Source organism: Ananas comosus, linkage group 18 (genome assembly GCF_001540865.1).
Source record: "Ananas comosus cultivar F153 linkage group 18, ASM154086v1, whole genome shotgun sequence".
NCBI classification, from domain to species: Eukaryota; Viridiplantae; Streptophyta; class Magnoliopsida; order Poales; family Bromeliaceae; genus Ananas; species Ananas comosus.
The window spans coordinates 910353-922006 of NC_033638.1; the positions used below are offsets into that span (position 1 = coordinate 910353).

Here is an 11654-nt window from a genome sequence, read left to right on the forward strand (position 1 = left end):
CGTTGTCGTCGGAGACGGTGGAGAAGAGTCGGAGAAGAAAAGAAAAGAAAAAAGCAAAAAAAAAAAGTCGCGGCGTGGCCTTAACGGGGTCGGAGGCGAGGAAGGTGGGGGGTGCGCGGGCTAGGGCAAAGACGAGGGCGAGAGTATGAGGGTGAGAGGCGAGGCGGGCCGTTTCTGCCTCCGCCTCTACCTCCGTTACTTTCTTCGGCGAGAGGAAAAAAAAATAAACAAGAGAAAAGAAGAGGAGAGAGAAAGAGGAGAGAGAAAAAATAATAAGGGTATTTTGATCAGTTTGCTGAAAAAGCGGGCCGAATTTGCAAAAACGAAAAAGATGGCCCGATTTTGCAAAAGCCCAAAACTAGTGGATTTTTTATGCAAATTGGCCTTATATATGCATGAAAATAAAAATAAAAATATTTTTCTAATAAGATGCATAGGGCATGTTTGTTTCATCAGAACTGGACTTTCGATTGAAGTAGATTTTGGGTGAAAGTAGAGTTCGATAAAAACTACTTCTTTCCTACTATTTGTTTTATAGTTATGAAAATGAAGTTTCATTAGTTTTACTGTTTATTTGGTAAAAAATGTATAATGTAAAATTATAATTTATATATAAATAATAAATATTTTAATAAACAAAAATAATATAATTATATTTTTATATAATTAAAATTTAATTTAAAATAACTAAATTATTTTTTATACATAAATTATAGTGATACAATAATAAAATTATAAAGTAAAAAAATATTAATACTTAATTAATCAATTTTTATTATATTTTAATTGTACAAACTAAATAAATAAAATATTAAAACTTAACTAATCAATTTTTATCATATTTTAAATATACCAACTGAATAAAAGAGTAACTAGTTATATAATTAAATATATTTAAATATAACTATCTTTACTTATTATATTTTTTTTTTTTTTCACCTTTCTTCACCGTAATTGACTTCGGCCCACGATGGGCCGAAGTCAATTACACCGTTTGAGGTTAACTCAAATTTCAACCGTAACTTTTTACGACGAACCAAACAACGGAAGTAACCGTTTACGGCGAAAACGACTTCCCTCTCCTCTACTTACACCCCACTTCCACCCAAACAAGCATGCCCATAATGAACCTATGTCGAATGTGCATCTAAGGCGTATCTGCGTTGGATATGAGTCCGACACGAACACACGAGGCTTATAGAAGTATCCGTGATACATAGGTCTACACAGTTAGAATTTGTCAACATTTATATGTGCCGATGCAACAACAAGATGTTATTTGTAACAAGTAGTTTTGTTGGTTGGTTAATTGGTCACATTTTATTTACGAAATGGGTTGGATTGGTATTATTCTGGATACGGCAAAATCATTCTATTTGATCTAATAAGTACCTTGTGTTAGAATTGAGAAGTTCTATGGCTTGAATCTTTAGTATTCTCTTATTTATTACCCGTCTACTATTTAGGCAGAATGCCAAGCGCATAATTGGTTGAAAATTACGAAGCGCTTCAAATAAAACCACTCCCTTTTTTAATGAATTAAAAAAAAAAGTATTTGGTTGTTGGATACATCAACCAAATAAAATAGATCGTTCCTATGAGAAGATCTAATCAAGAATTTCATTATATCCCTTCCTTCTGTATTATATTTTGTACAGTATCTCATAGGGATAATAAAGTAAAGCTAATAAAAAATACTAAATATAGATAAAATATCGGAATGATTTTATCTTATTAATTCTAATGAATGATCTTCCGATTTGTAATAAAGTAATAAGATATTATGTTCCATGGAAGTAGCTCCATATAGGTATTTATACCTTCATTCAGATATAAATAGACTATGTTTAGGTTGCGCAAAAATATAGTTTTTTTCGTCACGCCAGGAAAGGATTTTCCAAGGTAAAACCGATGTGAAAGGCAGATTACCCTTCTTAATATATCATCTGTTGTATTTAACCCTCCAAAAAATAAAAAAATAAAAAAATAAAAAAAAATATGCACCCTAATCCCCCTCTATAGTTTAGAAATATGCAAGAAATTTACAACATCAAAATTAATATATTTAAAAATAAATATTTGACAGAGAATGGACAGGCTAATTGAAAAAGTAAAGTACTAATGCCCTAATAAGTTTCTAGAAGAGTTAAATGCACTTAATTTTTTTTAGGAGTTGAGTACAACACATGATATATGAAAGGGCACAAAATGCATTTTAGCCAATGCAAACAAGCAAAACTAGATTAACTCTCTTCTTTTTGTCAACATTCAAAATGCGAAAAAGCAAAACTAGAAACTCCTCTCGGCCTGTCAATAGATACCAGCTTCCGTTTGTCGATTCTCGATCATATGAGCCTCATCAAAAAATAACCCTAGACCACCCTACTTCCCTGACCTACAACTCAGGATCACTAAGTTCCGCGGACACAATAGTGTACATCATTAACACAATCCATAGGCTTCTTTTATCTCCATAACGCAAATATACCTTCAAGCTACTGGAGTTCAAAATGCTCCTACAAAGGGCCCAGTTGGATGCGCGCACTTCTCGATGAGCACATCTCTTTGATCTACTCAGGAAGCTTGTACTGCTTGATAAGAGTGTTGTGTGATTAGATGCGTAGAAAGACGTACAATATTCCGCTTCCGATTCGTTTTCTTGGAACTCTACAGCTAATCGGTAGTGGATAACTTGTTCTGAATACCAAACAGGCCAAGAGTAATGTCATCTCTGAACTTACGAGAATTCCAGTTTCCTTACCTGATACTCCGCTCCCCACCGTCGCCTGGATTCTCCTGCGGACTAGTACATTCTCCTAAGTTGTACGGAGATTGTACCTTCTTGAAGCAAATCAACACCGAATCGCTAGATCCTGCTTTCTCCGGACCACTGAGTGTGCACCGAGCACTAAATCTGGCAGTTTTGTCCGCTTTTGGTTTGTGATCTGATTCCATGTTTCGGAGTTTTGATGTCGGGTTGACAGTGATCATAATCATTTTGCAGCCTTCTTCTCCTTGAGTTGCGTCGAACCAGCACAAATTGCTGGGGAAAGACTTGGCTGATGATGATGATGATGATGATGATGATGATGATATGCAGTGCCCTACATTAAAACAAAAGTTAATGAGAATAAATTATATTCAAAGTATAATAACATTATTAAAATTACTGTTAACAGGAAAACTCACTAGTAACCAAGTTTCTGACGGAATTTTAAGGAAGTTGCCAGGGAAAACTGGAAGAGAGCTTTACCAAGAATTTCGGTACCATCACATTTCAAAGTTGAACGACTGTTTCATGTAGAAGGGAGGTGAAATAGGAAATGCGTTCGGTAGTTTTCTGGGGGGATGCACTTTGTTAAGACAGGCACGCACTTTGTACTTTATATGATTTTACTCTCCGCAACCACAGAAGAGGCTCCTAGTAACATTATTTAGTTCAAGTCCATGCCTCGGGCTTCTCAAAATGTTTCGAGTCCAAACGTGACAGAAAGTGTTGAATACAAATATCAAAAACACTATTCTCTGTGGTAGTTTAAGCTTTTGGAGAACTGTGGTTGTTTCACATTCAATAACATTTGCATAGGCATTCGTAGCAACTCCAGTTCACTTTTGCTGTGCCGAAACGGGAAACACAAGATTACGTGATGTCAGCCAGAATTATGCTTCTCATTTTGTAGTAATATAATGAAGGATACTACTGTTTATTGCTCATGCAAATACGCAACACCATGAGTTAGTCATCACATCAATAAACAAGAATTGTAGGACTGAGACCCAGAAAATGGATTTCAATGTCATATTCCTTCATGTGTTTCACCGTTTAGAATTTGAATTACTAAAACTTCCATGTAATAAATGATATACATTTAAAACAGTAGAAATATATATATCTACAACAAATCTGGTGTTACAGAAAATATAAATGGAATGATCGGAAAAGCGAATGCAGTACTTTCAAGATACCTGTGAGGGCCAAAATTTCTCGTTCGACAGCTTTGGAATCTTTCGTTTCTTCAGCCATTTTCGCCGCACTGCAACAACTCTCCCTCAGGACTATTCGCTAATTCTCCCACAACAAACGCAGCCACCCGACCACCGCTTTCCACCCAACTGCAACCCGGGTTCCTCTTCTTCACCTTCCTTGATTTCATCAGTTTCCTGATCTCATTTGCTTCGTCCCATCTCCCGGCCTCAGCGTACATGTTCGACAGCAAAATATAATAGCCAGAGTGCCGCGGCTTCAGGTTGAACAGGTGCTCCCCCGCCCACCTAGCCAATTCTACATTCCCGTGAATGCGGCACGCCCCCAGTAACGCTCCCCAAACATCGGAGTCCGGTTCGAAGGGCATTTCTCTTATGATTTCCGCCGCCTCCTTCAACAAGCCTGCTCGCCCGAGAAGGTCGACCATACAGGAGTAGTGCATTTGCCTCGGCTTCATCTTCTGCGCCAGCATTTGGTTGAAGTACATCTTCCCTCGCTCGACGAGCCCGCCGTGGCTGCAAGCTGATAAAACCGCTATGTAAGAGACGTGGTCGCACTCCACGCCCTCGTCCTTCATCAAGTCGAACAGTTTGAACACAGTTTCAATTTCTCCCTGCATCCCGTACCCTAAAATCACCGAGTTCCAAGATGCCACATCCTTGTTCGGGATCCGATCAAACACCTTCATGGCGATGTCGAACCTGCCGCATTTGGTGTAGAGATCCAGCAACGAGTTTGCGACGAAGAGGTGGCTGCTTAACATTCTCCTGATCAGCTGGGAGTGAACCTCATTTCCCTTCTTGAGTGCGGATAAATTCGCGCAAGAGGACAGGACGCCCATGAACGACACAATATCGTACTCGAGCCCCGCAGATCTCATTTCGAGAAACAGGCGAAGAGCTTCCGACGACTGCGGGCTCTGCGAGTAGCCCATGATCAAGGTATTGTACGACACGTCGTCTCTCTCCGATCGGTCGAAAACTCTCCTCGCGTCGTTCAACTGCCCGCACTTTGCATACATGTCGATCAAAGCGTTCGAAACGAACGAATCGGACGCGGAACCGACACGGATCGACCTGGCGTGGATCTCCTTCCCCTTCTCGGCCGAAGCCAACCTTGCGCAGGCTGGAAGCAGGTTCGTGAGCGTGACGGAATTCGGGAGCTCCCCGGCCCTCTGCATATCGATTGCGAACTGAAATGCGTCCGCCTCGGCCCCGCCCTGCGCGAGACCGGCGATCATCGCATTCCAGGAGACCACATTGCGGGACGGTATCCGCGCGAAGATATCGGAGGCCTTGCTCAGGAGTCCGGACTTGGCGTACATGTCGACGAGGGAATTCGCGACGTAGACGTCGGAGTCGGAATGCGTCCGAATGCTGTGGCAGTGCACCTGTCGTCCTAAATCGAAGCGGCCCAGCTCGGCCAGCGCCGGCAGCAGGATCGACAGGGTGGTCGAGTTGGGCCGGGAATGGTCGTCGGCGAGCGAGAGCATTTCGGCGAACATCTGGAGGGCGCGGCGGTGGCGGCCGAGGCGGACGAGGCCGCCGATGGCGGAGTTCCAGGAGACGGAGTTGCGGCGCGGGAGGGAGCGGAAGAGGCGGAGGGCGGAGGCGGCGTCGCCGAGCTTGGCGTAGAAGTCGACGAGCGCGTTCCCGAGGCTGGGCGCGGAGTGCAGGCAGCCGAGGCGGAGGGCAGCGGCGTGGACGGCGGCGCCGGAGGCGGCGTCGCAGGCGGGGAGGACGGCGAGGAGGGAGACGGGGTTGGGGGAGAGGCCGCTCCGGCGCATGGCGCGGAATTGGGCGAGGGCGGGGGCGGGGTCGGCGCGGGCGCGGGCGGCGAGGGCGGAGATGAGGGTGTTCCAGGAGACGGCGTCCGGGCGGGGCATCTCGTCGAACACCTTGCGGGCGGCGGCGAGGTCGGCGGCGTGGGAGGAGTAGAAGGAGAGGAGGGAGTTGGAGAGGAAGAGGTCGGCGGGGTAGAAGGCGAGCTTGAGGGCGGAGGCGTGGAGCTGGGGGCCGGAGAGGGGGGAAGGGGCGGCAATGGCGAGGGCGAAGGGGTGGAGGGTGGTCGGCGGGGGCCGAGGCGGAGCATGAGGGGGAAGAGGGAGAGGGAGAGGAGGGGGGAGAGGGGGAGGAGGGAGCGGGAGAGGGCGTTCCAGAGGAAGGGGGAGAGCGGGGGGTGGAGGGGGAGGAGGAGGCGGAAGAGGCGGAGGGAGGAGGCCGGGTCGAGGAGGGAGGAGTAGGAGAGCAGGAGGGACGACGAGAGCGGGAGGAGGCACGGGGACCACCGCACCAGCACGCCCAGGACCAGCGCGCGCGCGTGGGCCTGCCGCAGCTGCGCCAGGGACCCGCAGCGGGACAGGATGGTGCGGTGGAGACAGAAGCCATAATAGCCCATGCGGCGGCGGCGACGACGACGACGACGACGACTGAGGAGGAGAAGCGCATGCGCGCTACACAAGCTTTAACTGCCACGTGAGAAATCAAAAGCACTCATCATTCTATTCCTGCAATATTATTGTTAGGAATTGTAAAGAATGAATTGAGACGAAAGTACTGATTATAAAAAAAAAAAAGAAAAAAAAAGAAAAAAAAGAAGAGAGTTTATATTGCTTAATTTTGTATATAATAATGATATATTATATTATGGATTTGAAGTAGCCAATTTGTCCAATGATTTTAGGGCTATGTTTAGAATGGTAGAAAAATTATATTATTGTATAAAAGAAAGATGTTCTACTCAACTCTGTATATAATAATGTAGTGTGGCATTTGCAATAGTCTCATTTTGTCTAGAAATTAGATTTTTGTTTACGTAAAGTGAGAAAGTACTGTAAAAAAAAATTGTTCTACTTAACTGTGAATGAAAAATAATATATTGTGGTACTTGTAGCAATCATTCTGTCTAAAAATTAGGGCTCTATTTGTAATTGTAGGAAGATTGCATTATGCAAAAGAAATATATTTAATTTTATTCCGTATGTTATAATATATTTGGCATTGGTAACCGTCATTCTGTCGAGAAATTAAGGATTTGTTTGGAATTACAGGAGAATTGTATTACATGCAATAAAAAAATACTTAATTCAGTAGGTAATAATGGTGTGGCATTTGTAGTAATTATTATATCTGGAAATTAGAGGTCTATTTGGAATTGTAGAAAAATTACATTACCGGCAATAAAAAAAGAGAAAAAATAATATATTATATTATCCTACTTAATTCCATACGTAATAATATATTGTGGCACTTGTACTAATCATTCTATCTAAAAATTAGGAATCTATTTAGAATTGTAGAAAAATTATATTACGTGCAATGAGAAAGTACAATAAAAAAATATATTTTATCTTAATTCCGTATGTAATAATATATTGTGCAGCAATAAATCACTATAATTTTTGGATTCCATCAGAAAATGAACAAACAATCACTCTAATCCTTTCACCCCAACTTTGTGTTTTGTACTAGAGTCATCCAATTAGCACAATAGTGATATAGTTTAGTAGGCTGTCTGGATAAGTCGCCCGATAGTGAAATTTTTTAAGTCAAAATAAATTATCTGATGATAACTTTTTCGATATAGATTTTTATGTATGATTAAAAGATTGGAGTCTGAATTTTGCTTCTTGAAAGGTCATGGCTTCCATGAATTGGCATTAGTAGCAGCCATTGTATCACGCCTGGGCCCCAGTGGAAGCCTACTCGGCATGTGCACAGATCCGTCATGTACACAAGGCATCCTCCGGTGTACAGAAGGCGTCTACTGCAAGACATTCAAATAAAAAGAGCAAGGAAAAGTATACTACTATGCTAATCAGAGCATAAGTACTAAGCTATACAATAACTCATCATTCACTAAAGGAGGAACAAGTTACAACAATAAGGAACATCTATCACAAGATATACAATAAGTTGCAACAAAAGGGTACATCTCATGAGTATAGATAGTCTCTATACAAAATGGTCTAAAACACCTTTCAAGGCTAAAACAAAAGAAAGGTATCCACCTAGGTAAATAACTCCCAAAGGGGCTCTAGCTAGTCGCAACTCTTGCCGTGGTCCCTAGCCTCTCCCCCAGCGGAAGGCTCTGAAATAAAAACAACAAACACATGGGGTGAGAACTATTAAACAATAATTTCTAGTGGGTAAGCCACCGAGAAAAGCGAATTACATCACTAGGTCAACTGATGCAAAAGTAAAAATAGATACTAATAAAGTATAAATGAAATGAAGTATTAAGGTTCAAGTACTACTACGCCTCTAAATAACTACGTCATTTAACATGTACGAGATTTACACTATCACTTGTACATGCATACAATGTCAAGTAATTATGTCCAAATGTCATGCACTAGCTAGTTGTGATGTCCAACATTAAATTTAATTACAATTACCTAATTATTAGGGACTTATACAAGATATAGTTCCGTCTTGTGCCATGCTTAATGGCTTCGTGGTAGTCAACATTCCTCCGCTAGGAATGAGTCTCGCTTATGGCAATCCATTTCGGCACCCAATCCCGCACGGGCGAGTATAATGTCGCAAAGGCCAATTTCAGAGTGCTAGCTTGTGGGGAACGACCCTCACAAGCTTATGCGAATGAGCACAATGGCAAGTAAGCGTAATCAACAACATAGGAATTTAGTTCATCATATTTAAAGCATAGAATGTCAGTTAATGATCGCGCACTACAAAAAAAATTAGGTTTTAAAAGCGGTCGAAACAACTGGGAAAAGTCTCTAGAACCGCTGAAAAAATATTTTCCGACATTTATAAAACCGTCGGGAAAAGTTTTATAACCGCCGTTAGATCTCTATCGCTAAAAGTCTTTGCCGACAGTTTATATAAGCGTTGGAGAAGATAATAATTTTAGTAACGCTTTTCCAACCGCTACTAAATATAGTAAAAAGCGCTAGTATAAATTAGTTAATTTATACCATCGGTTTCGTAATTATTGTGAATCCAATCCAAAATATAAAACATATAATTTTTAAAAAAAAACTAGACAAGATTTTAAGACTCTTTAAATTTAGATATACGGACAAATTCATCATTCAAACAAATTTAAATTTGATTACATACGACAATTGTCAAACAAGAGAAGCCAATTCATTTAATCAAATAGGAGTTTGCAGAGTAAAAACAGAATTATCAATCAAAAATTTTATTCAAAGAAGTTTTCAATCTAAAAGAAATAAAATCCATATGAAATCAAAGTTTTCTACGAGTTCTTCAACTTATTTTATGAATTCACTCTGAATTAAACACCAATCCTTCCTCTTTTTTGAAAATTCCTGCCAAAAAAAAAAAAATTAAGTTAGTGAAACAATAAAATCAAAAGGCTTCTAAACCATCTTTCAATTAGTGTAAGGACTGAGATTTTTGCAGTGTAACTAAACTCTTAGTTGACGATATTTTTGTGTATATTTTAATTACAAAAGCACTCGTCAAGTTTCGGGCGAAAAGAGTTAAAACGGAGATTCTACGTGATTTCCAAGTTTCACTTAAAGTGAATAGTAACTCGATTTTCCGGAGAAGTCACGGTGGGAAGTTGACTTCTCGCTCGTATCAGACTCCGTTCATAGCAGTCCAATAGCTCGTTTCGAACAGTTCAGCTATTTTGGAACTGATGGCGCTGACAAATTTTGGGTTTCACGCACGGATTTCGAGAAAATCTGAAATTACATGTTCTCTATGTAATTGTGCGTCATTGTGGCCTTTTGGAGAGAAAACGGATTTCGTCGCGAATCCGTTACCGATCGAGGCGAACCAAAATCGTAGATTTGTTGTCTCAATTGTGCTGATCGCACTGGTATGATCCGTTCGCAAATCTGACGGACGGATCTGGGGATATTGTGCTTTGACCGAGGAGTGGTCGGTGTTAGCAAAACGGTATTTTCGCAAAAGCTGCGACATTTTATGTACCGTTTCGCGTGAGATCGCACGTGGAGGGGTATTCACCCGTTTTACTCGCGCTGTGAGGGACTCGGAACAAATTATTGAGTTTAGAGGGACTTTGGTGCATTTGTACCTAGGTATTTATATAGCTCTTTAGGGTTTCTTCTAGCTAACCCTAACCCTAGCCTTGCCGCACCCCCCAGCCACCTTTGTACATCTCCTCTGCCCAGCCGCGCACGCATCGGCCGCCGCCGACCAAGCCCCGGCCGGCCAGCAGCTGCTGCAGTCGCAGCCGCAACCATAGCCACCTTCCCTCTCCCTCACATTGTCCTTTATTCCCCTATTGCGGCTCGAGACCTTGGCAGAGTATCCCTCCCCTTCCAGCCCTCTCCGGCATCGCCCCCTGAGATCCGGCGACTGCCCCGGCCGCCGCTGCTGCCCCAGCATTTTGCTGCCAGCCTGGGCCTAACCCAGGCCGAGGCAGCCCCAACTCCCTCTCCTCGCACTGCTGCCGCCTTGGGCCATTCCGGTGGCACCTCCCCAACGTTAGGCCTCCGGCCGCCGTTGCCCCGAGCCGCCCAGAGCGCCGCCGTTGCCGCTACTGCCGCCTGCAGCCTTCCAGCCCGAGCCGAGCCGAAGCCTGTGTGCAGCCTCTCCCCGCACGTCACTGCCGCCTTGAGTCGGCCACGCCGCCTCCCCCGGAGCCCCGGCGACCCGTCCCGCCGGTCGCCGCCGTACCTGAGCTCCCCGGCNCGCCGCCGCTCCTGCTGCGTGCATCCTCCAGCCCTCCAGCCCGAGCCAAGCCGAAGCCTGTGTGCAGCCTCTCCCCGCGGGTCGCCGCCGCCTTGAGTCGGCCGCGCTGCCTCCCCCGGAGCCCCGGCGACCTGTCCCGCCGGTCGCCGTCGTCCCTGAGCTCCCCGACCGCCGCTGTGGCTGCCATTACCGTGGAGTCCGAGCCCTAGTTGGTGCGGGCTCGGTTTGCTCCACCGTCGCCGCCGCCACTCTCCGCCGCCACTCGAGGTGAGCACCATACTCCTCACCTCCCCTGCACCCATCCCTGGCCCGCGCGCACCTCGCCGTGCCGCCGGAAGCCGACCGGAGCAAGCTTGTTCCGGCCAAGCCCGAAATAGGGCTTTACTTGGGTTGTTTGCTATTCCAAGCTTCCCGAGCCTCCCCGATCTCTATGGAAGAGAGCACGATGATCGTGGCAAATTGCTTATGATCGTGCTTACCGAGATTCTGTCGGGGAGACTCCGTTCCGTTGTTTCGGCGGTGTCGACCCTGTTGAGCCTTTTGGGCTGCTGTTCCATGTTTGCGCGCGTTTTTCAGCGATCCGAGGCTGTTCCGATGCCTCCGGAGGTGAGCACGGTGATCGTTGGTCAGTGCTGATCACAGTGCTCACCTCACTTTGGATCAAAGGATTCTGGTTAGCTCTGTTCGGCGTGATCTTCCCTGACTGCGCGCTATTCGTAGAACTTCGGGTTGCAGCCGCGCCTCCCACAGTGAGCCGTTGTGCTCCGGATCATGAGCACGGCCTCCGGCACATCGAGACCTATCAGTACGTGTCTTGGCGGACCTCGAAAGTCCTCGGTTTACATGAACGAGCCACTTGATCGCCCAATTTACATAAAATAATAGGATTTTATATAAATTGAGGGACTTTTGCACAATTGTGCACCTTGAGGCTACTGTGGGCAGTGTGTATGCACGTGTGGTGACCTCTGGACTGATTGTCCATGATCCGATAGCCTTCGCAAAAATCGAGGAGT

At 44.4% G+C, this 11654-nt stretch overlaps 1 protein-coding gene and 1 pseudogene across 1 annotated transcript; both read right to left on the reverse strand.

The window, feature by feature from the left end:
• On the reverse strand, positions 2135-6535 carry LOC109723701 (annotated as a pseudogene).
• Positions 10218-10940, reverse strand: LOC109724202. Its single transcript, XM_020252941.1, has one exon. It carries the CDS (start codon positions 10938-10940, stop codon positions 10218-10220), a length of 723 nt encoding a protein of 240 aa, XP_020108530.1.